The sequence below is a fragment of the Stegostoma tigrinum genome, chromosome 1 (assembly GCF_030684315.1).
Source record: "Stegostoma tigrinum isolate sSteTig4 chromosome 1, sSteTig4.hap1, whole genome shotgun sequence".
NCBI classification, from domain to species: Eukaryota; Metazoa; Chordata; class Chondrichthyes; order Orectolobiformes; family Stegostomatidae; genus Stegostoma; species Stegostoma tigrinum.
The window spans coordinates 28,365,509-28,392,110 of NC_081354.1; the positions used below are offsets into that span (position 1 = coordinate 28,365,509).

Sequence of the window (26,602 nt, forward strand, 5' to 3'; positions counted from 1 at the left end):
TCTACCATTTTCTGCCTGGTCTTGGTGAGAGGATTGAAAAATTAATTTCATGGGTCAGTACTTTTCCCACAGCATTTTGTTTCAGATATTGCGGAAGCTTTCCCTTAAAAGTCTCTGTCTCAGTTGCTTCCAACAATTTGGAATGAAATTTTTTTATGACATACTTGAATACTTACATACAAAATTTAGATTGATGATCTCTCATCAATGACACTCCAACAGACAAAATAGACATTCCTTATTCCGCATTAAAGCCCCCCATGATTTTTTTTGAAGATCTAGGATGTAGGTCATTAGAACTCAGTGTCTTATGCACTTTGAGCTTTTTTAAAAAACAAAAACAATTCATTTTAAACAGTTATTTGTATCATTGTTTCGTATCAAAGTCGAATAGATTTAGTCCATTTTGATAATCATCTGTGAAACGCAATGTAAAATATACTAAATGATTGCCATAGCTTCACCTTCTGCAATTAGGTACTTTCTACATTACCTTTCATTCTTATTGTTAACTCCAACTGTCCTTTTCAGCTTATGTAACTTTGATCGCTTTGTAAGTCTATGGAATTCTATTATTCGATGTACACAACTTTCATTCTATGAGAATATATTATTTGGTTCTAAATTGATCTCTATTTTAAAAATTACTATTGCTGTACCATCAGCCTGTTTGCTAACTTAACTACCCAGGCAAATATCCTTCTCCTTGAGTATGCCTCTATGAAGTCTATGTTAAAGGCATTACACAATTACAAAGTTATTATTTGGTCTGCTTCCAGTCTTGGGTTTATCATCTTTGATTCACTATCTCCTTGCACTCTCTGGTTGAACCTCAATATGTAATGGCTGCCAGTATTTAGTTGGTTCCAGAAATCACTCCAACTTCCCAAGATTAAGGGAATACTCCTGATTTTAGTCATCGTGCAGCCTTTCCTTACAATTCCTCCCTTAATTTAACTACTCTATGATACCCCAATTCTTTAATTTATTATCATAGGCCTTAATTTCTTATGACATTCTCAAAGTATTTAGCTTTCTGCTAATTTAAAGAGAAATTTAATTTAATGTGACAATCACAGATGGCTAGCTTCATATTCGATTATCTTCACTGAAGTAGTGAATAACACATCATAGTTTGCAGATGCGTTATAACAAAATAAAAACATTGTAAAAGTAAGTTCAAGAGGGAAAATGTAATTTCCCTGCAAACGGATTGTGATGTATGATTAACCAACATAGGAAACACATCAACTTGGCACTGCCGTTCATCTGTATAATTAATTGTCAGATGCAGTCAATATGGTGTGAGACCTGCATGCTTCAACAGGGGTCCCACATTTGTGCAAACCAGCCCAACTCAAAGTTAGTCTGGAAGGTTAACTGAATTTTGGTTGTACACTTTGTTACGAAGAATGGAAGCACAGACAGTATTTTATATTGAGAAAAGGCTCTGGAAATCTGAAACATAAAGAGACTGTCAAAGTTAACATGTAGGTTCACTTGGCAGTTAGGAAGGCAAAACAATGTTAGCATTCATTTTGAGAGGGCTAGAATACAAGAGTAGAAGTAGACTGCTGAATCTGTGCATGGTTGTTGTCAGATGACATTAGGGATGTTGTGAGCTGTTCTGAGCCGCGTATCTGAGGAAAGATGTGCTGGCCTTGGAGAGTGTACAGAGAAGGTTTAGAAGAATGATCCCAGGGAATAAAACGCTTGTCACATGAGTGGTGGTTGAAGACTCAAGATCTGTACCCAATGAGGTTTAGAGGGATGAAGGAGGGGGCTGATTGAAGCTTACAGAATTTTGAGAGGCCTGCACTAGAAGGACAGACTAGGATCCAAGAACACAGCCTCAGAGTGAAAGGATTACCCTCTGGAACTGAGGTAGGAGTTCAGCCAGAGGGTGGTTAATCAATGGAACTCACTATCAAAGTCTTTGAGTGTATTGAAGATAGAGATAGATAGGTACTGAAAACAAAAAATGTCGGAGATCACAGCAGGTCAGACAACATCCATGGAGAGAGCAAGCTAATGTTTAGAGTCTAGATGATGCTTCATTGGAGCTGAAGTGAAGGGTGAAGGGGACAGCATTTAAGCTACAGTTGGGGAAAGGGGGCAGTGTGTGGGTGGTGGGTGCACAGTGCTGGAAGAGAAAAGATGTTGATTGTTCAGATTAATTGATCAGATTCTCACAGGAGGCAGTTAAAGTAGATATACATTGCAGAGGAGAACAATTGTCTGTTCATTATATGGTTTGTGTGATTTGAAACCTACCAGATGCTAAAGAGGTGATTTGATTAACTGCTGAAGGTTCAATCTCACATTCTTGTCCTGTGTCAACTTGTTCAAGCAGTCGGTCCACCATTGCAATAATGCAGTTCAAACTTTTCCCCACGTTCACCCAAACTCTGTCCTAGAACAAAAAAGTCGTTATATCCAGAACAAAAGTGGATCTACTGTACCGCTGTTATGCTGTACATGTCAGGAAATTTATTAATTTATTAAAATAAACATTGCCTTAACGGAGGGACTTACAATATATCATTCATAACAGAAGCTCATGGAAGGATGACTAGTCAGATGATTGTGAGCTTCATTAGAAATCTATGTTTTTAACTGGTAGGTTTGAGGCCTTATCTCTCTGTCAGTTGTAAAGTTCTAAATTAAATGAATCTTGAATTTCTTGTCAACAGTTCAAAGTTATCCGTGATTTGTCATGAGTTAACAATTTGACTTAGTGTAGCCACAAAGTAACATGAAAAATGGAGATGTCACACCAGTGTGTTAAGAATTTCTTCACTGAGGTCAAGGTTATGACAGATTGTTCTGATAAAGTATAGCCAATTTGACTTTGTATCTTGGTAGTTCAAGGGCTGTTACTCTATGAAAGTAAGTGTGTATGGATTATTCAATACTTGCTTTGAAAACACAAAAGTTACCAATGTTTAACCAAGAAATAATCAACAAAATGTTCAAGGTATGCAGAGAAATACTTTTGATTCAGGCAGGCTGGTGTTCATGACAGGGCCAGGGACATGACAACCCCCAATATTGCTCCTGGCCCACAAGCCCAGCTTTTGTCCTGAGCACAGTGTCCACTCCCTGACAGCCAAGCCCACCAGGCCCACTCCCAACAGAAACACAGCGAGCCCAAGCCCCACCATGACAAAGCACATCAGGCCTACTAAAGCCCAGGGCCTGGTTATTGGACTCCCTGATGTACTCCAATATACCAGGTTCTGGTTCTCGTAAGGTGAGTACATACTGACCATCAGTTGATATTAATGTAAACACTGAGTGGTGCAAAAGATGTCTCCCTTTATGAGATATAAATTATATTGTGGGAAAGTACACAGTTTGTTAATGATATTTGTCATTCTGTGTTTCTCCAGAGGGTACAGTGTTGAAATTCTTATATCAGTGCAATCCCTAAACAATCAGCAAATTCACATCATGGTATAGCCCTTAAAAAGTTAACACTGCTAATTTGGGTACACCTACTTTTAACAAAGCAGTAACTCCATAATTATTAATAGTATAGGCCCCCAGCCTTAAAAAGCTAACTTTATATTGGAGAAATGTCAAGCTGTCCATTACAATAAAAAAGTTACACAAATAAAGATGTTTCAAAATTTGTTCATAATGATACTTCATTTTGGCTTCTTCTAAATTCAATTGTAATTATTTATTTCCCTGTCCGGAAATGTAAAATAAAGACCAAAGGTTATAATGTTAACTTCGTGGGATGCCACCTGAGAGAATACTTCAATATTCAGCTATTTTGCTGCATGACTGGAGATTCCCACCAAATTTGTACTCTGTTCAAGAAGGCAAGTCTGCACAACAGACAACACTAGATCTGTGTGCGCGGTTTTCTTTGAGGACAGCAGTGAGAACCACTGCTTTACCATTGTCCACAAAAGCAACATGATTTGAACTGAGTTCTGAGGAAGGGTCATTGGACCCAAAATATTAATTCTGATGTTTTTCTTCACCTTTCAAACAGGTAGATGAGAGTAAACCGGTTGATGTGGTGTATATCGATTTCAGCAAGGCGTTTGATAAGGTTCCCCACAATAGGCTATTGTATAAAATGCGGAGGAATGGAATTGTGGGAGATATAGCAGTTTGGATCGGAAATTGGCTTGCTGAAAGAAGACAGAGGGTGGTAGTTGATGGGAAATGTTCATACTGGAGACCAGTTACTAGTGGTGTACTGCAAGGGTCGGTGTTGGGTCCACTGTTGTTTGTCATTTTTATAAATGACCTGGACGAGGGCGTAGAAGGATGGGTTAATAAATTTGCAGACGACACTAAGGTCGGTGGAGTTGTGGATAGTGACGAAGGATGCTGTAGGCTGCAGAGAGTCATAGGTAAGCTGCAGAGCTGGGCTGAGAGGTGGCAAATGGAGTTTAATGCAGACAAGTGTGAGGTGATGCACTTTGGTAGGAGTAACCGGAAGGCAAAGTACTGGGCTAATGGTAAGATTCTTAGTAGTGTAGATGAGCAGACAGATCTCGGTGTGCATGTACAATGATCCTTGAAAGTTGCCACCCAGGTTGACAGGGCTGTTAAGAAGGCATACAGTGTTTTAGCTTTTATTAATAGAGGAATCGAGTTCCGGAACCAAGAGGTCATGCTGCAGCTGTACAAAACTCTGGTGCGGCCGCACTTGGAGTATTGTGTACAGTTCTGGTCACCGCATTATAAGAAGGATGTGGAAGCTTTGGAAATGGTACAGAGGAGATTTACGAGGATGTTGCCTGGTATGGAGGGAAGGTCTTACAAGGAAAGGCTGTTTTCATTAGAGAGAAGAAGGTTGAAAGGTGACTTAATTGAAACATATAAAATAATCAGAGGGTTAGATAGGGTGGATAGGGAGATCCTTTTTCCTAGGATGGTGACGGCGAGCACAAGGAGGCATAGCTTTAAATTGAGGGGTGAAAGATATAGGACAGATGTCAGAGGTAGTTTCTTTACTCAGAGAGTAGTAAGGGAATGGAACGCTTTGCCTGCAACGGTAGTAGATTCGCCAACTTTAGGTACATTTAAGTCGTCATTGGACAAGCATATGGACGTACATGGAATAATGTAGGTTAGATGGGCTTCAGATTGGTATGACAGGTTGGCACAACATCGAGGGCCGAAGGGCCTGTACTGTGCTGTAATGTTCTATGTTCTAGATGCTGCCAGACCTGCTGAGCTTTTTCAGCAATTTCTGTTTTTGTTCATGACTTGAACGGAAATGTGATTACATAGTATCACTTGATACTATAGTAATATCAGATGCAATCTGATTACACAATATATATTCACAAACTATAAAGCTGTACCAGTGCACAGAAAAGTCTTTTGATTATTTTCATATGAAATTATTTTTATTGAATAACTAATTAGAGAAAATGGATCAGAAGGTATAAGCACGGTTAATACGTCAGGTGATAAAATGCAAAATTCTTCTAGGTATCACTTGCCCAATCTTCTTCGTCATATTCAGCATGATGAGGTATTGAATCTTTGCTGGACCTGCGTTCACTGCTTTCATACTGTTGTTCGCTGCCATCTGGATTATGGATAGGATTGGGGTGTCTTTTGTTGATGTAGCTTGGACGAGCCTTATGTAAAGCTAACAGGGCACTTCTCAGCAACTGGTCTTCAAAAGCATGTATAAACTGTTCAGTCTGTGGAAATATATGTTCACAATGTTAAGTAACAGGTTTGGATTTTATGATGAACAAATCTGTCAGTCATTCTCTAAAATGGGATGATAAAGCTATTGCTCCCCTCACTAACCAGATGATAGCTGAACTGTTGATCCACTCAAAGTCTTTTTGTTTAAATAAAGAAAGATCTGCTGCTATCTCAGCAAAAGTTGATGGTGTGAATTACAGAGAAAATAACATTGTGATGAATTACATGCCTGTCAGACAAGTTTCTTTTAATTACTTATTGTTCTTTCAAAAGTAGGCAGTAAAAGTGAGCGCACCAGTAAGAAAATCAGCAAGCTAAGCAACATCAGGAGGCACACAGCAGAATCTAATTCTGTTCTTAGGTACAGACATATTCAGAAAGGATTGCTGCTCAGGAATTATGACCGAACTGATTTGTACCTAAGTTGATTAAATCAATTGGGGTTCTCCCTCTGACTGAATTCAACTAAGCAGAGAATTTCAAATTTTAGGTCTGCATCATTCAATTATTCACAAAATAAACCATCTGCCATTAGTTAGACTAGTTTTGATGTTTTAATGGCAAAACGATTGCTGGAAAAAATATTAAAATCAGACAAAACACTTGGCATTCTATTATATCTTTCATATTCTATGGATGCTCCAAAACATTTTGCAACCAACTAATTACTGCTGAACTGTAGATGTTGCTGTTTTGTAAGCAAACGCAGGGAGTTTTCAAACAAGCATCCATAAATATCAAATAAAACCATTAACAAAACATGCTCTATTTTTGGCTGTGCTGGTTGAGAAATGAACGGTAGCCGGGATATTGGGAAGACTTCCTTCTTTAGAGCTATGGATTTTTTTTTGCATGTGCCTGATAAACCACATTGTCAGATTTCTCAATCTAATCACCATTTAAATAACATATGGAGATAAACTCTGATAACAGTCTACTCATATAAGTTCCACTCTGGCAGCAGAAGGTTGTCAGTTCTGCCTGTAAAATGGGGATAAATTGTGGTTAAAAGCTGCAACTGCCCAAGTTTTTCAAAAGCACTTGAATCCAAAGTGTGCAATTTATCTCTCTGCATTTTCAATACTGTTTTTAAAAATCTGTTCAAGAAATGTGGGCATCATTCTACAAGATTAAGCAGAGGAAATGGATGCCAGCATCATAAATGTTATAAGAAAGCACTGTCAAAAAAATCATTATCCTTCCACACTAACAGCATGAACGAAATTTCATCTGTGGAAGATATTAAGTGTTTTTCTTTTTCCTTGAGACATTGTACTTGATAATGGAAAATTCCTGAGTTTATTACATGTTAAATCTATTGATAAGCATTGAGAAAACTTCAGTTAGGTGCACAAAAGCAAGAAGACTAAAATTATACCAACAGAATTTGAAGGTCAAGTTTCCAGAACTAGCAATCTAAGACTGCAGCAGAGCTGACAATTTTCTTCCCCAAAAGTGAATTTATATTTGAAGGACATGAGAATGTAGCTCCTGATGTTGTTACTTAAATGGTGTTTTGACTGTCAGCTTTTTCCAGGATAGGATTTGTTAGATTGAGTCAGTTCATTATCACCTAGAAGGTGGTGATTGCACAAAACAAGTATAGCATTATTTCTCCCAATTATAAAACTGAAAACCTGTTTGCATCCTCTGATGCTACTTGGCCTGCTGTGTTCATCCAGCTTCATACTGTGTTACCTGTTTGCTAGACCCTGCTTTACCAGCTGCTAATCAAACAGCTATCTGGCATTTGTTCCTTATTATTTTAATGATTTAGCATCTTCCTAAAAACAAATACTTTTCAAGCTATTACCTTTATGTTCTAATATCATACCTTGAATTTTCACCCCAAAAATGCCATTCAAAGTTCACATTTTATAAGCAACTTGTAGTGGGCAATCCTTTGATATTTACCAATGGTTGTCTTGTATTCAGTTTCCTTTTTCAAAATAACACAAACTCTTTCCAACATTTATGTTGTACTAACGAAGCATGTCTGATGCAATTCATTCAAAAGTCATTTTATGTGATAACCTGTTCTGCACACAGGTAGGAAATAAGGTACAGATTTAATCATAACTCTTATGTGCTGCTAAAACTATTTTGTTGTTTATCAACCAGAAAGCTTGCTGTCAGCCCTATTGATGCACTGTTAATATATCACAATGCATCCGTTACAGGTAAAAACACATTATCACAAAACATTATAAATTACAATCAAAAGAAAAGATGAGAGTTTTTCTCAATGCTGAATAATATCTCATCATTTAAGGAAAGACTGCTAATTTGTACTACACCTTGTCAGTTAATGTCTTCCTTTGCATCTCTAATCTGGCATGAGAGTACCAAGGCCCACTGGATGGCCAGTTAAGTTTGATTCTAAATGTATTTAAGTTGATGCTTATCAGATGATGATGAGGCTTCATCAGTTTAAAAATGAAGCTAAGGTGGAGAAACATTGGAGAACAATGATTTCTGGTAAGTATTATTTGCATTAATAATTATAAAAGCAAAATGAATATATAAAAAAGAGTTGGAAACAATTACAAATAATTGTCCTAACATATTGAAAAGTCATCACTTCAAAAAAAAATCACACTTTGCACCATCAATTTTCTTGACCTGTACTGAAGTTATCAGATGTAACTATCAAGGAGAAAAACCTTCAGAATAGACAGCATCCTTAGGTAAACTGATGTTCTGATCTGTAACGTGGCACATGTAGATTTGTTCACATTCCTTTAACATTTTAACTTCTTGAGAACAATAATGAAATTTCACAAGTGCCTGATTAAAGCTTCTACTGAAAACTAAGTGTAAACAATTAAAATTGTTCAACTTCAGTTTCTGCCATTTCGGATTTTCTACACACTAAAGGGTAAAAAGTGACTAGCTTCAGCCCTGCAGTCTTCCACCAATAAGAAAATTAGGGCTGAGCCTTACCCTGTTTTGGCAAAGTGTCATTTTCATCATGTTGCTCTCCATGAGACCTGGCAAGTTTTCTCATGCTATCATTCTAAACTCAGCATATTAATTATCCAACATGCCCCTACAGTACCCCTCCTGTCCAATGCTAGTGTGATTCTCCCACTCACCATTGTCAGAAGTACACAGCACTGCAAGAATATTCCAGGATCTCTGGCTCCACCTTGATCTTTAAAATGCCGTTATGTGCCCAAACAAGAACCACCAGCCTGGAGCTGCGCTGATATTTGCCAAAGAGGAAATTGGTGCCCTACTTGGTATGTAGGGATCTGGAGAGATATCTATTTTACACTTGATCATCAGAGGACGCCATAAAACAAGACCCTGCTGGCCTTGTTTGGGATTGCCATTGCTTCTATACATTCTCAACCATCCGAGGGACTGCCTAGCAGGGTAAGAAGGTCAATGACCATTACCCTGCCACCTCTTTCTCTCCAAAACCTCACACTCAGTATTGCATGCAACATGTTTCGTCTGTCTTAACCAATTGCAAGACTGACATAGCATGATGCCATACTGCAACATGTCTAATCTCTTGACTGACGAGACTGCTAAATATGACAAGTTTCCTGGCTTTGTGTCAGTACAAAAAGGCAAGTCAAGACAGAAGTACTGTGGACCTGTTTGCTCTGGCTAAGAGGGATGAAATGCTAAAAGGCAAGGCAAGGAGATTCTGTGAGCATTCAGGTAGGTGCTAAGGTGAATGACTGCTGAGAAAGCAAGTGAACAGCCCTGAGATGCAGGCTGGTTCAATCCATGAGCTGTGTGCCTATCCTTACATGCAATGTGTCCTTATAGAATCACTCCAATGCTAGTCATTGGTGAGGTCCAAGATGTAGCACTGTAGTGCAGAAACATATTATAAGAGGATTAGAGATGTATCATGGTGCTGCAGAGGCACTGGCATGCATGCTAATATTTGTGGATATGGGCTGAATGCAGCTATTGCTCATGGAGCATGATTTGAAATGTTGGTCCCTGGTGCTCGAAGTGTATCCAAAGATCCTGGCGGTCTGGAGGGGCAAGTAGTGAGCTAGAGTTGCCAGGTACCAGTACTGACTTTCATATCAGTGAATCTCACTGTCTAGTTTCTTTCCAATGGGTGGTAAATTAGAGATTGCATATTAATTAGGTGAGGTTAGGTAATAATGAGCAATAATCTCTACTAATAGATCTCTCACCATTCACTCATGGGAATCTTATCTCAATGTCTGGAACATAATTGGAAAATGTGACTTGTTGCTCCCAGTGGCGAGACAGTCCTTGCTTGACTTTTTGCACAATTTTCCCAGATTTCTCTCCATTTCTCTCCGGGAAGATTCTGCCCCTAATAACAGTTTTATTTTTGCTACATGCAGTCAAATATGTGCAAAAAGGTTTTAACTGACGTAATATTTGTTCTAGAAGGCAAGCATAAATATAAGCTAAAACAAACTATACTATTTTCATTAGAACAGAAGTGATTTGACAGAGTTGATTTGAATTTGTGTTTAAGACTTTGATGGAATGGCACAAGCGAAACAGAAATGGACAGCTGAGCGAGTATATATATGAAATGTAAGAAATTTAGAGCATTTTAGTGCAAGCCTTTTAAACAAATAAGACTTTGAGACTGTGGAAAACAAAACCCAAACCTAAGGATGAAGCTGATACCATGAGCACATACTTACCAGTCACCCATTGCTCATTTGAAATTTTGTGAACAGCATTCTAACTATTGCCAATGTGCAATTTTCCATAAATCTTTGCAAATGGGTACACATCAAGTCTATTATACAAGATAATGGTTCGGAAAAGGTTAAGGCTCGCGGTACTTCCACTCCACACATTCTATTAAGGTCTCATATGATCTCTGAGAGGCACCCCAGACTTCAACTCTACCTTTCAGAGGGAGGAGACGTACCTGTACCAGTTCTCTATGGTCCTAGGAATTCTGATCAAATGGAGCTGCTGACATATAATAATTTCTTAATGACATCAAAGTACAGTGCCTTTTCTGTAGACATTCTATTGTGGAACATTCTACAGCACCAATCACTAGATAGGCCCAGGACAATGTGATTGCAAAGGAAGACTGGCAACAAACTAGCTCATACAGCCCTTAACTGGTACCACACAACGACATAAGTGGAAAACACCATAAAAGGCTAGTAGAGGCTAGGTGAAGGGTCTAGGCCCGAAACGTCAGCTTTTGTGCTCCTAAGATGCTGCTTGGCCTGCTGTGTTCATCTAGCTCCACGCTTTGTCATCAAAGGCTAGTAGTGATCGTTTGGAAAATACTACAAGGTTTCAGCAGTGGCACCCACCATGAGGAGAATAAATCCAGGAGGGAAATAAAAACCACAAACAATTGCACTTGAGAGATAGTAGGAGCTGCAAATGCTGGAATCTGAGATAACAAGGTGTAGAGCTGGATGGGCACAGCATGCCAAACAGCATCAGAGGAGCAAGAAAGCTTATGTTTCGGGCCTAGACCCTTTTTTAGAAATTTCTGAATGGTCTGGGCTGAAACATCAGCTTTCTGCTCCTCTGATAGTGCTCGGCCTGCTGTGTTCATCCACCTCTACACCTTGTTATATCAAACAATTGCATTTATCGCTTTAAGTGCATTACAGCTTTAAGAAGAGTCAAACAAACAAATCAGCAACAGAAAGGCAATAACTGGCAGTGAGAGACAGAAGCAAAATTGCAGGCTCAGAACTCAAAAGGCACTTCGTTCAGAGGCTGGCAAGAAGCACTGGGGCAACAATATGGGAGAGGGAAAGAGAAAAGTCCACCTTGCTTTAGAAAACAGAGGCCTTAATGAAAGAGGATCTGTGTGGAGAAAATTGAGACTCTAGAAAGTGATCACTAAGGGGAAAGGGTATAACATGATGCAAAATGGCCAGAACTAAAAGGCAAACAAGTATAAAAATGTTCTCACCTCTCAGGACAAGCATCATGAGATTAGGCATCATGAGCTATACCTGCATGAAACAGTGAAAAGGTCCAAAAGGTCCAGGGCCAAGGAATTGGAAAGGCATTTAAGATGAAAAAAAAATACACTTAAACAAATGTAGTGAAAGAGAAAGAAGAAAAGTCAGAAAAAGCATTGAAAATCTGACAGGACTGGGATTCAATAATAATATAGTTATTTTGGCAGGAAGATGTATGAAGGCTATAGACTGAACCTTTTAAAAATATTTGTGCAGAAGAACCTGGTTAGTGTTTTCAGTTATGAAAGATGGGAGAGCATCCATTTAATCAGAAAAGGAGAAAGCTCTACTTAAGCAGCAGAAAGCAGGAAAACAAAGAAAAACATAGCAGGGAGCAACTATTTTGATCATTAATAAAGTGGGAAGACCATAAAAAGGCGGGAAAGTCCAGTAAGCAGTGCAGAGATGTAATATTACATGGACACAAATTTAGAAACTTTGCAAGTACAGAACAGCCAGTAACAAAGTTAAAAGCTTTATTGAAGAATTAAATACATTATTACAGAATTACAGAGTTTAAAAAGAAATCTGGCATATAAAAGAAAAAGAGTCTAGCAACTTCTACAGTAATTTAACTTAAACCAGAATACAAAGCTTAAAAGGTGGAAAATTAAAGCAATATTGAAGTTGCAGATTTAAGGTTCCATCATAGTAATCAAAATTAATCAGCATATTGAGAAGAAATGAAAGAAAAACTTCCCAGCAGATTCAAGGTCAGAGAAGAAATATAGAATATACAAATTTGGGATTTATATACATGACAATTGTTAAGGTATAGCATTGACTCAAAATCAAATGCCAAGACTGAAGCTCAACAAGTTAATAGGCAATTGAGCGTCTCTGATCGCAGATGGTGCTATTTATAGACAAAATATTAAAGAATATAAGGTCAATTTAAGAACAAATAGAATTCTTTACTGAGCAAGATTTAACAAAGGACTTCATCTCTACAGATTAAAAGGCAGCATTTTTGATGAAACTTTGTATTATTTCTAACAGTACAAAGAAGATTAAACTATTGAGAAAGATAGTCAAATTGTGCTGGAAGCAAAAACCAGAAAGACACTCATGCATATCCTGAGAGGAGAATACCAACACTACCTCAAGAGGGAAAGAGCATTCATTCTCTTTATAAGGTATGGATACTCCACAGAGAGACCTGACAAGCACACACAGAGCATAAACAAAACAACAGTGCAAAACAATGTCGTCACTGTGGGACAACAGGGCTCACAGATACAGACAATATTTACCCCCAGAGGATTTGCATAAGAAGACATTGTTTCAGAAGTGGAAGTACTGGTGGTTACTTATGTAAAGATGTTCACATGGTGGAAACACCTAATACTATTAGAAAAGATTCCTGAATTGGAGGAAATAGCTCCATCAGAGATTATATCCAGGTATTCCTAACGGGAGTAGTGAATCAAAATGAGCATGTTGAGACAAAACCTGTCTACATCAATGGATATTCTATTGATTTTGTGCTCAATGAAAGAAAATGTAGTACTGTCTTATTAGACTAGGTACCAAGACTGAAAAAAAAGTTTTAGTCAGAGATTAATTTACATGGTGCAGGTGAAATAACTGTCAGAAGGATAGGAATGCTACAGTTACTGCAATGCAACAAACATAAGAGAACTGAAAATGTGTGCAGTGTTTGCAAATAATCAATTTTCCTTCTTGAACCTGCACGTATGCTTCAACCTCAATTTTATCTGAAGAGTTAGAGGAAACTGACAATCTCCTGAGAGAACCACTGCTGCAGCAGCAAACACCTATCCAAACACTGGTCCATGGTCAAACCATTATAAACCAAACAATCCAAAAGACAGCCTGGAGAAGATTTTGCTGTGCTTACATCAAAAAAGAATAAAGAATCAAATGAGACTACTTATTTTGGCACAAGAGAATTAACTTAACATTGCCAATGTAGTGGAAGTCACAAACTTCACAGGACCAGTCAAAATATTTAACTCTTCATCTTCTAAATTCAATAGTCAATTTCAGTGGCTGTAGTAGAGTTGAGCAAGCAGAAACCTTCAATAACTTGACCCAGTATGTAGCAACATTTCAGTGTCAAACAACAGAGGTAAGTGAAGATGTCCTACATAATCGACAAGTGGAAGAAATAAATTGTACACAGTTTCATAGGAGCCCAACAGACATCTACAAATCGGGGACATGATAAAGAAGAAAACATTGTCTAGCTGAAGTAGACATGTTATTACAAAAATGAGACTATCTATTCCAACTAGAAAGCAACTGTCCTAGAAACACAGAATCCTATAGAAACAAAACATTTTTCAAAAGTGCAACTATCTTCCAGGAAGCAAATTTTGAAAATTAAAGGTTCTCCACATTAAGTACTGGATCAAATATTTCTACAAAGAATAAGATCTTTCACAAGGGATTTCCAGGAAATAAAAGACCCAACAGAGAAATGATCCACAGATCAGAATCACAATCAACTCTCCAGCAACATTCTATCTTCAGTCGTGCAAGTGTTTACTGAGTAAGTGTGAAACATTGAGATCACCTGCATTCATAACGTCAGGGACATGAAGGGAATTGTAAGAGTGCCAAATGCACTATACTTATAGATATGATTGTATAATGGGTTAACTAGAATTAAAAGGCTTGAGGGAGGATGATATGAAGTAATGGTTCTGTAAGGATTAATGTGCAAGTTGCCATAGTCTTACCAGAGCTGTTCTCTTGTTAGAGAGAGACAGGACTGGTAGTGGTTGAACCTGAGGGTCATCATGCTTTAGGTGAGGGGTGAGGTTGAGAAAGAGAATCCAGAGTAACCTCAACCGATGCAGGAATTGAACCCAAGCTGCTGGCATCAGTCTGTATCACTAACCACTGTCCAGCCAACTGAGCTAATGTTTAGTGGGCCATAGAGAAAAGGAGTTTTATTTAAAACATAGTGATAAGTTATCAAAGAATTACTAAAATCTAGAAAACAACTTTTGATTTGCATATCCACTATACAGTTCATACACAGAGGGTGAATGGATATGGAAGTGACATATCCTGGCACAGGGGCATTGGTGTGAATGGAGAAGCACAGTATTCTATGTGAGGCATTTAGGTTGTTTTGGGAATGTACCTTGGCTTTGGGGTCACAAGAGATGAGAGCGGATAGGAGAGAGAATAAGGTAAAACAGCTGCAGCGGAGAGAGGAAGGTTGTGTGAGAACTAAGTGCTGGACAGCCTTTTTATTGGTAGCACGAAGTCTCACAACAAGGCAGGTCTTTAAAACTGTCTTCCTTAGCACCTGGCAGTTTCTGTGGTTGCCGCCAACATTTTTCCAGTTAGTGTTTTATACAGTTTCATTATCTGCTCTGATGATTTCTATTCAATTTCACTTATAATACAATCAAGCAGGTTATTTGTCATTTTGTCTTAATTCTTCTTAATATGATTACATCGTATCTTACTATTTGCTCCATCTTCACATTTAGCGTTATTTTCAAACTGAAAGATATGGGTTTCAATACTATAGTTACAAGTAAGATTTTACTAATCACTTCATTTAAGGCATGTGGAAAGTTGTTATTTCAATCTCGTATTTGCTGGCTGTCGGTAATAAATGTTTTTGTAACCTTTTCCATTCTTATCCATTCACTTATGGCTCCCTGAAATCTCATTTCCAATATCAGCTTCTCTTCACCCTCCTCTCTGTGCTGACAAAATGCAAGTAGCCTTCAGAAACTCTGGAGATCATTATCCCTGCTGTCAATCAGCCATCAGAATAAACTTAACCTGGGAGATCCATACATTGAAGTTTTCAGTCATTTATCCCACTCCAAACTTCAGGCTACATAACTGTAGGGGATCACTGGGAAAAAGGCCAAGCATGAAACCTGTTCATGAACATTGAGGGTTTCAACACAAAGCAGTTAAAATGGTCCTACAATGCCATAAATTGAAAGACAAACAAGATTAAATATTGGCAGATGACGTATGAGTTTTCTTTTCTCATACTTTTCACCGTATTTAAATGTGACAAGCAGAAACTGGAAAATGAACTAAGATCCTCTCTGGCAAGTCCCTGTCTATTCAGGCAGTAATTTCAGCTGAAAGTGGGAGAGACAATTAGGAGATCTCGCTAAAGGATGGGTGAGTATATTCGAATTAAACTATAAGACAAAACAATGTTACATTTTCCATAATTAACACCCAAGCAACTCAGAATATTGAAACTGCCTATACACATCAGGGGTCAGGCTTTAATAAAAATGATAAAATGCTTTTAAAAATGATATAACCCACAACTGGCTGTGCAAATCATAACTGCGGAGTCTTCATCTCCAATAAGTAAAAACTCCTGAGGATACCAGCTAACTTATCTAGTTAACGTGGTGCAAGATATTCTGGCAAACAATCCAGTTTAAAAAAAAGTATTCTCTATGACTGAACAGAATCTCAGGTAAAGAAATAGTTTGTGACAACATGTAGGAAGGGCTGGATAGCAGCCATGTTGATAAATAGTAAGTAACATTCACATCACAGAAACACTAGGCAATGAGAATCGCCAATAAAATGTTGGATCACATCCGCTTGACAGTCAACTTCATTACCATCATCATGGAGGCCACCATTGATCAGAAACTTAGCTGAACCATGTGCATAATACAGTAACCACAATAGCATGTCAAAGGATAAGTATTCTGCAGTGAGTGAATCATCTCCTAATTCCCAAATGCCTTCTCACCACCTGTAAATTACAAATTAAAGTTTTGATGGAATACTCTCCATAGATGAGTGCAGTTCCAAATGAACATCAAGAAGGTCAATAATATCCAGGGCAAAGCAGTCTGACTGACAGGCACCCTACTCAATACTTTAAACATTAACTTTCTCCACCATCATCACAATGTGATTACTTTAAGTAACATCTAAAAAATAACACTTTGGCAATTTTCAAATGTTTTTTCAACAGCAGCTCCAAACTCAAGGCTTTCGTCACCTATACGGACAACAGCAGGTGGCTGGAAAATCACCACATCAAAACACTCCTCCAAGCTCAACAAACCTCTGACTTGGAAATATATTGATCTTCCTTCACTAATGCTGGATCAAAATCTTATACTTTCTGAAGAATAGCTTTGTCGGCATCCTTTCATTACATCTACTGCAGTGCTTCACAAAGGTTCCTGATCACTTGCACCGGAGATGGTGCATAAACTCCCTGCTTAACAGCACTGTCCATATCTTGTGAATAAACTAAATGAAAAGCAAAATCATTGAATTGTGGACCTTATCTTTGACCTTAAATAAACGATAGTGAGCTGGAATATCAGCTATTATCATACTAAATGGCAGAGCAAACTCAATTGGCCAAATGACCTACTCCTGCTCCTATTTTCCATGTACCTTATATGCAGTGCGAGTTGTGATAATCTCAGATTTAGAACATGACATATTCATAAACGTATTTTCTCAAGTCCAAGAAAAACAAAGATTGCTGTACTTGGAATTATGTTTTGTTTTTCTTGTGCGTTGTTACAGATCTTTTGTCTGGCATAAGCTTTGTTGATTGCTGCACAATCAAATAAATGAGTTACTTGCTGCATCACTACAAACATTTGGAACATCAACAGTCTACATGCTTTCCACACAATGATAGTCAGTCAATGCATAAAAAAAAGGGATGAGAGATACTTGGAAAGCTGGTAAAATATTGGCTTCTCTCAAGTGAAAAGTTCTTGGCAGTAGTACTGGTGATAAAAATGACATCCACTTTGATTGGTATACATGCAAGCTATGCCTACGTGTTGTGAACAGGTTCATATTAGGTCAAGCTGAGGGTTACAGCAAGGTTTAAAATGCTATCGATAACTTGTGAAATCATAAAGCTGGAGAGGGTTCAAGAAGATTTACCAAGAGGGTGCTGGGAATGGAGAGTTGGATTATAAGGAGAGGTTGGATAGGCTGGGACTTTCACTGGAATGTAGGAGACTGAGGGGTGATGTTATAGAAGTTTATAAAATCATGAGGGGTATGGATAAGGTGAATGGTAGGTGTCTTTTCCCTGGGGTGAGGGATTTCAAAACAAGGGGACAAATTTTTAAGATGAGAGGAGAAAGATTTTTTTAAAAATGACAGAAGGGACAACTTTTTTTTGACACAGAGTGGTTCATGTGCAGACTGAATTTCCACAGGAAGTGGTGGATGCAGGTATAGCTACAAGGTTTAAAAGGACATTTGGATAAGTACATAAATATGAAATATTTGGAGGGATTCGCGCCAACTCAGGCAGGTGGGACTAGTTTAGTTCGAGGTTATGGTCAGCATGGACTGCTTGGTCCAAAAGGGTCTGTTTCTGTGCCGTATGACTCTATGATTCTAAATGACGCACCATTTATAGACCTAGGCCACATAGAATCCAATGGAATAACATTTATGATTTATCAACAATTTGCCATGTCAGATCACACAATGAAGACAACTCTATCCTGCTGGGTCACTAAAGTAAAATATCAACTTAGTTTTAAAGGAAAGAGTGTCTTTTCTTTGATGACTTTACCAACATACCCTGGTACTAAGTAGGGATGGAATGGAAAGAAAGCCATTCTTTAATGTACTTGCTTTTTTTTTCTTCAACTGCTCTTTCTGGGCATTCCTTTCACTTTACACATGCTAACTTCAACCAAAAGCTGGACAGGTGTCACCACTCATGGGTTTCATCAATTTCAAATTTGGAAAAAAATGGCACCAGGAGATATATTAAATACTACATTTCCCCTGATTTTCTCTCTTCTGTGAAGGTATGCCAACAATTTGCTTTACTGAACTCTCTCCAATTTAATAACATTCTTCCTATAACAAGGCAACCAGAACTGTACACGCTACTCCATAAGATACCTTACCAACATTCTGTACAACTTCAACATGATGTCCCAACTCCTTCAATCAATGGCGTGAGTCACAGCTTCTTAACCACCCTGTCCATCTGTGATGCACCTTTCAAATAACTATGTTCCTGAGCCCCGAGGTCTCTCCGATCGATAACACTACCCAGGGCCCTATCTTAACGGTATCGGTCCTGCCCATGTTTCTTTTACTGAGAAGCTGAAAGGCTTACTTCTATTCCCATCTTTCACCCAATACTCCTGCTCATTATACGGCAATAGTGTGCCACAATAACATATTACATCAGAAAAGGCATGTGTGTCTTCTTATTCTCATCAAGCATGGCATTCTTTTTATTCACCTTTCCTTTAAGCACAGAGCACTGCTCAAGTGGACACAAAAAAAATCCCATAACAATATTCAAAGCAGAGCAAGGGAAACCTCCAATTTCCTGACCAACATTTATCACTTCCCACCACTGGGTGAAGAGAAGAATTTCTGCCATTTATCTCATGCTTCTCATTACTTTTAGTAGAACTTTGCAGAAGATAAAATGGCCAGTGCAGTTTGGCAACAAAACTGCAATTCAAAAATAATGCATTGACAGTGGCACATGTGGAAACAACTTACTAATATGAAATACCGTCATATTTGACATTGACAACCTCAAAATGGGATTAGTACAAGTATTATCCACTGCAGGCCATCATTGCTGTCGTCATCATTTTTACAATGGTCATTGCTGGCTATTTTAATCACCTACCTGCATGACACGGCAGATCCCACTTAAGATACACATGGAGGTTGTTACGCAGTACCTGGATTTCTAGTGTAGGACAGAACTGGTTGAATCATGCACTATTCACATACTGTATGCATGTTGGCAATGCCACTGAAGATTAGCCAAAAAGTAAGTTTTTAATTACTTTAACTACTTCTGTTACTGACAGATGTTTGCTTCCTACTGAAGGTGCAAAGTGAATCTTGAAGCAACCACCCATAAATTTTATATGGCCATTTTGCCTTCAGTCCACAATGCACATGCACACTACTGTTTGCTATAATCCTCCAGTTGTTGGTAAATGCAGCTTTTATGCCTGGCATTGGAACACATGTACAACATTACTTACCCAAGAAGTAGGATGAATGTCTTTTGTCTTGACAGTAGCATGGAATTATGAAGAAAACCACTCGTTTGCGACTGCATTTTGCCACTGTAGCAGCATTTTATTTGTTACTCAAGTTTTGGAGCCACCTTACCCTTAACGTACTTTGGGAAGAATGAGCAATTTTCAAGAAAGAAACAGCCAGCCTTAGGCTCTTGTGCAATAGACTGAGTAGTGAACTGACTGAGTAGCCATATGATAGCTTCAATGTTTCCTATTATGGCATCAAGTCAGCAATTTTTTTGAACCCTATTGAAAAGGCTGCTAGCAAGGCTAATCTTACAGTTTTAACAAATTTACAACTATGTAAAGAGTGCAAAATTCACTTCAGAATCTCATAGCAATCTTCATTGAAACTGTTGACAGGAAATTTCTTTCTTAACCCTGAAATTCACTCCCACCGCAATACTTAACCAATTGTGAGCTGTAGAATGAAAAGCTGGGAGGGCATCCGGAATAAGACCAATCAATAACACAGACTTAGCGTTCCTTTACATTAAAGTGAACAGTCAAAATGCTTACTATTTCACTGAGAGTTTTCAATGAATCTTTGAGATTGTCACTGGAGTGTTGCCTTGTTGCAGTTAGCAGAAGCTCTGTGTTGCTCAATATGAGTGGTTGAAGTTTATAAATGTTGGTTATCACTTCTTTTGCTTTGGTCGTGTCTTCAGGTGAGTAGTAGATATACTGGTATGCTGAACTGGAGAAAGCAAAACAGAAAACATGATGCACACCAATTCAAACTAAGATTGGAGCAGAAAAAAAACACTTTCACTAACCATGAATAAATCAATGCAACTTTTAAAAAAAAACTGACAACCTAAATTTTCTCCCCTCCTTTCCTGAGGAGGCTCATGCAGGAGGATTGCTCCTTAAGATGTGTGCCATGTTGAACTGGACATTCTACCCTCCACATGATCTGTTGAGCTATTACTGTGCAGTTTTGCACATTAAAGTCATTTTTTGAAACGTCATCTTTTGCAGTTTGCTCACATCACATAATCTTTGCTTATGGATGCTAGTAAGGCTGCAATAAATTATCACAAGCAGATTGGCAAATATCACTTAATCAAGTCACTTAGCAGAGTGACCACAACACTTAAGCTCAATTCTCCCCTCATCTGACGTACACACATGGTTTTCAATAGGAGTCATTGGATAATAATTAGAAATGGCTATCTTCACTGATTTTACCTTCTTTAAACATGAATTCTGATTTTATAATTTACAACTGATGAGTTAACAGCAAATGTGTTACAAACTGCTATTTAACACAATGGCCCAGAATTTGCAGATAAAATAATCAAGGAAGGTAGAAATTGGACAGCAACTTCCTCCATGCAACACAAATTTCCTCTCTCCATGACTCCAAAGATCACCCTGATGAAGGCGCAGATGTAATTCTTTCATACAATCCAGACAGCAGGTGGACAGGTCTTTTGCCTGTTTTGGTGCAGAATATTGGGCTCCCCAAAGCTCTCATTAAATTTTGTCCAATCAAAGTGGATGGTTCTTCTCTAGGTCTGGGCAAGTTTGACTCATTATAGTCTCAATTTTATTTTATTATTTCCATTTTGTCTCTTTCTTGAATGTGTTAACTCATACCAATGTATGGTTTTCAATCTATAGCATCTGTCTGGCATTTTATTCAACTTACTGGCCTTTATATGCAAGTCTTCATGAAAGTCACAGTGGGCTACTCAAACCTGATGATAATTAACTAGCCCACACTCATCTGATTAAATGAAATGCTGAAGCTCTAGTTATGAGGAACTGTTATTTCATGAAGGCCTATTTCTCCCTCTGGTTTTCTACACTGTCATCAGATCAAGAGGTAAACACTGAGTAAAGAGAGATGGTGTCCTCACCGGGTCTTTTGGAAAGTGCCGGTACAAATCATAACACGTGTTAAATGTTTGGAGAAACTTCAGCAGACAAAATCTAATGTTAAGTTGAATGATGAGTAGGCTTATTTCTATTTCCTAAATTCTAAAAGTTTTGATTATTTAGTATGTGCACGTTCATCAGGAGGAATAAGGTCAGTTTACTTCTAGACACTGGTACTTGCTTGATTACATATGACTACAAGAGATAGATCATAAGGATAGATGCATCATTTGTGCCAAAATAGAAGTTGCCAATTGGTGAAATCACCATTGCTTGAGGAAAGGAAGCACTTCTAGAGACCAATGAAGGCTGAAGTCCAATTAAATAATTATGACCCAGAATAGACAGTAAGTGGAAAGGACACAAGATGAGGTTCATCAACTTGCTGGCAACCATGACGTGTGGATTCTGCAGCATTGTCAAGACCTTCTTTGGCCCAAGCACTCAAGGACCTACCTACCTATTGATTGAGAGGTGAGAACAGAGTGATACACATCAAAGAGAAAGTGGCAGTCAGTGCTAGATGGAAGGAGCACTTTGAGGCTCTCCTCAATCAAGATTCAATTCTTGAACCTGATGCCATTGACTTCATCCAAGAGAATTCTACCCTCCACCACCCCAGCTCAACCCTAGCCCGCTGTGGGGTTGAAAAGGCCAGTCTACAGTTTAGAACCAACAAGGCTGCTGGTGCATCCCTACTGAAACACTGAAACCTAGCAGAGAAGCAGTCTTGGCATGGATAGTGCATCTTACTTCCCACATTAGAATTTTCTGAACAACTGAATCCTCCACCCATTATTTAATTTAAAGCCCTACCCACAGCCCTAATTACGTTATCTACAAGGACTCTCACCCCAGCATGATTCAAGTGGAGGCCATCCAATCGGAACAGCTCCTCCTTCCCTGGTACTGGTGTCAATGCCTCATGAATTCAAACCCGTTTCTCCCACATCAATCTTTGACCCACACGTTTGCCTCTTTAACTTGTTGACCCTGTACCAATCCGCTTGTGGTTCAGGTAGTAATTCAAACAGTATTACCTTTTTGGTTCTGTGTTTTTTTTTTAAATTTAGCCCCTAACTGCTCATATTCCCTTAGCAGACTCTCTTTCCTCTATGTATATTGTTGGCACCAATGTGGATCATGAGAATTGGATCTTTCACCTCCCACAGTTCTTCTGCAGCCCAGATGAGATATCCTGAACCCTGGCACCAGAAAAGCAATACAACCTGTGGGATTCTTGATATTGGCCACTGAAAACAGTATCTATTCCCTTTTCTGTACCATCCCTATGTTCAACCACAGTTTTCTTTTCTCCCCCCATCACGAATAGCTCCCTGTACCACAGTGCTACAGTCCATTTGCTCATCCTTCCTATGTAACTGCCTATCCTACCCAAACCCCTCTCTTATGTGCACATGGAGCAAGAATCTCAAACCTATTCAACAAGCTGAAGGGCTGAGGCTCCTTCAGCACTATCTCATGAATCCCTGTACCTGCCTCTCTCATTGAAACACCTTCTTGTCCCTGACCACTGACCATATTTGAGGCAGTTAATCCAAGGGTGTGACTGCCTCCGGAAACATAGCATCCAGATAACTCTCCCCCTCCCTGCTGTGTCGCAGTGTTGGAAGGGCAGATTCCAGGTCACCAACTTTGAGCTGGAGTTCCTCAAGCAACCAAAACTTGTTACATGTGGTCTCTTTGAACCACATAAGGTCCACCAGCTCCCACATCATGCAGTTACAACACATCGCCTGGCTCAGCATCTGTTTGAATTACTTAGTTCCTAACGCGCTTTTAAAAATTTCATACTGGTCTTTTAGTTTGTTACCCGCAGGTATTTCCCCTATTTACCTTCAATCTGAAAGTAATTTATAATAAAGATAAGCAAATTAGTAACTATCACCAACTATGATTTACCTATGATGTCACCTGTTTAGTCACCTCAGCACCCACAAATTCAGAGTGGAAGTCACTGTCAGTCCCAAGGGACTGCCTAGGAAGATAACTTTCCAATGTACTTTGATTTTGTGTCAGGAATAGTAGCCATCATCTGAGACGTGGTATTAGAGGTGTAAAGTTGAGATTGTTGGAGCTGCAAGATAGCCTGGAGCTGCAGGAAAACAGCATGGAAGGACAAAAATTGAGTCTGCGACCTCAAAGTTCTAAATGAGTCACACGACTTCAGCTATTTTTAAAAAGAAAGGAGGCATGAGACAAAATCTGTATTATTTTCACCCCAGTGGCAAAACTATAAACTAAACTACATATTAGCAAAATGACTGACAAAATAGTGACCATGTCATCAGTGCCTGGGAATGAGTGCTGCAAGTTGTTTTGTACCCTAAACCTCACAGGAGGAGTAGAAAAGCCAGATGGAGTACATTTCGCAAGTTTTAAAGACACTTTTTGAATTCTATAGTAATGTTACCTGAAGTAACCCCATAGAGGCATGTATCCCATCACCAGGTCACTCTTTATTTGCACATGGAAAGTCCTTGACACTGATGAAGCTATCTCAGAGCCAGCTCTCAACTGGAACAGAAGCTCTGACACGCATGTTTATATCCGTCAGCCAGGGCTCCTTGATTCTATGAGGTCCACCTGGCTGACCTTATTACAATCACCACATCCCTCTCCCTCCGAGTCAGAGAACATTGGCCAGGCTCCTCTTTTTGTAGCTCCTCCTGGGCGTTTTAGTACTGGGTCAGGTTCCTCCAACTTTGCCTTTGATACGGGCAGTGTGTAACGCATAGTAGCTTGCCGCTTGTGCCTGAAATGTCTTGGAAGAAATTCATTCTCCTCTTCAGGTGGCACCAATGTGTCCATCTCGGATTCCGAGGTATCTTCATGCTTGATGGAGAAGGAGAACCCATGGGTTCCAGAACAGTTAGAAAGGCAGTCAAGGAAGCAGGTGTGTTTTGCTCCTGCACTGTTTACAAGTTTGCAGTGTTCATTTGGTCCATGTGCTTGTTCAGGACTGTCGCACCTACTTGAACTTTATACATGACTGAACTTGACTTTGCATTGACCAAGCCACTTTCTCATGCAGGGTTATTCCCATGGTACCTACACCAAACTTAGTCCCCTGAAGTAAACTGTCTCTCTCACTTAGTGAAGTCTTGTGCCCAGAATTTACATTCCTGATGCCATTTCACTCTTCCCCCACTGAACCAGGTCCAGAATGATCAGATTTAATCTGGTGCAGCATCTTCTGCGAATTAGCAACTGTGCTGGGCGTATCCCTGTAGTTGCATGAAAGGTTGTCCTATAATCAAATAGGGGCCGGGACAGTTTGGTGTCTAGTGAAGTTGCAGAGTGTTTCTTTTTAATCTTGCCAAAAAAGTTTGGACTGCTCTTTTTGGCCAGACCATTGGATGACAGATGGTATGGAGCTGTTCTTATATTTCCACTTAAGGGAATACCCTAATTCCTTGCTGGCAAACAATGGCCTGTTTTATAAAACCTACACTTCCAGGAATTTGTGTATTGCAAAACATACACATGATTTTTCTATCGATGTCCCCATGTTTGACAGATCGGCTCTGAGCATGTCCAGCCACTTTGAGTGGGCATCCCCAATGACTCAGGACATTGAGCCCAGGACAGGTGCTGCCCGTTCCGCAAACTGAATTAGTTTGATGATTCTTTCACTTATCACACTTTTGATTTCTGCCTCTAGTTTTGCCCACAAGGCAAATGGCAATGGATGAGCCCTGCAGAATTGCGGGATTGCTTCTTAGTCAACATTAAGATGGCCTTAGCTTCTTTGATAGTCCCTAGACCTGCCTGAAAAGCTTCCAGTATTTAATTAGAATTTTACTCAAGCAGCTACTCTGTAATGGAAAAATGTTGAGCCAATCTAGGTGAATCTTTTTCAAGCAATTTTATCCCATCAAACTTGGACTCAAGTTTTTTTACGATAATCAGTGGTAACTGAACCAGTTGCTTCTCATAAGAGACCCGAACATAGAACATAGAACAATACAGTGCGGAACAGGCCCTTCGGCCCTCGATTGAACTGACCTGTGAACTAATCTAAGCCCCTCCCCCTATACTATCCTATCATTATCCATATGCTTATCCAAGGACTGTTTAAATACCCCTAATGTGGCTGAGTTAACTACATTGGCAGGCAGGGTGTTCCACGCCCTTACCACTCTCTGAGTAAAGAACCTGCCTCTGACATCTGTCTTAATCTATCACTAAGAACCAAAGATGTACTCTTAATCTTTAACAGTTCCCTGATATAAGTTCACAATCTCACTGAGGTCTTGCACAAACTTAAGGGTTGGAGTCCAGAGCAAATCTTGTTGAAGACTGATACTGCAATCATTGATACAGCTGTACTGGGTATCGATCTACATCAAAAACTAGGTGAGCATTTAAGCAGATTTTGATTACTTCTGGTTTGAATGTTGCTACGTAGTTTAACTGTTCCAAACCACATGTAGGTAGACTTTCCAGGGTGCGTGTACTCTCCGGGATACCAGCCTATGTGTTCTCTTACATCACTTAGCTCTAGTGGGACTCTTTTGCTGTCTCGAGTCAGCACACTGGCAGCAACTACAATGGCTTGCTGGCCTGGATCCTGAAGAAAATTTTAACTGTTTGGCTGAAGGTTGGCTTTGATTTGAGGTTTTGCTATGTGCTGACCTAGAATCTCTCTGTTCAGGAAATGTCCCGAATGAGCCAATGATAGCACTAACAAATATAGCCAAATGCCAGATGGCAACCCAAAAAATAAAGCCATCAAAGGTGAGGTTGGGCTGCGTGATGCAAAGGTATTCATTCTAAGATGATAAGCCAATCTGAGAGCCCAAATGTGATGGTAAGATCAGGAGTTTCAGATAGCAGATGTTAAGTGAAACCTACTTATCTCAACTAAAACAAGTCTAAGGTTTAGACTGGTAACTCTACACAGGTCAGAAGAGAACTGTAGCATTTCACAGTCTAAAAAGCCATTGAGGGATAAACAAATACTAAAAAGATTATAAAGACATTTTTACTGGAATTGATTGCTTTCCTGGT

General features: G+C 39.1%; 1 protein-coding gene across 9 annotated transcripts in view; it reads right to left on the reverse strand.

Annotated features, from left to right (window-relative positions):
- inpp4b (inositol polyphosphate-4-phosphatase type II B) overlaps window positions 1–26,602 on the reverse strand; it is a 698,832-nt gene that overhangs the window by 117,347 nt on the left and 554,883 nt on the right. For all 9 annotated transcript variants that reach the window (XR_009443252.1, XM_048533451.2, XM_048533444.2 and 6 more), the window contains 3 exons: window positions 20,204–20,381; window positions 5,475–5,681; window positions 2,275–2,413 (listed from right to left, as the gene is read on the reverse strand). Coding sequence is in view for 8 of the 9 variants with exons in the window: in XM_048533451.2 (XP_048389408.2) it covers window positions 2,275–2,413; window positions 5,475–5,681; window positions 20,204–20,381 (524 nt within the window). In the remaining variant the exon portion in view is untranslated. The remainder of the gene's footprint in view (window positions 1–2,274; window positions 2,414–5,474; window positions 5,682–20,203; window positions 20,382–26,602) is intronic.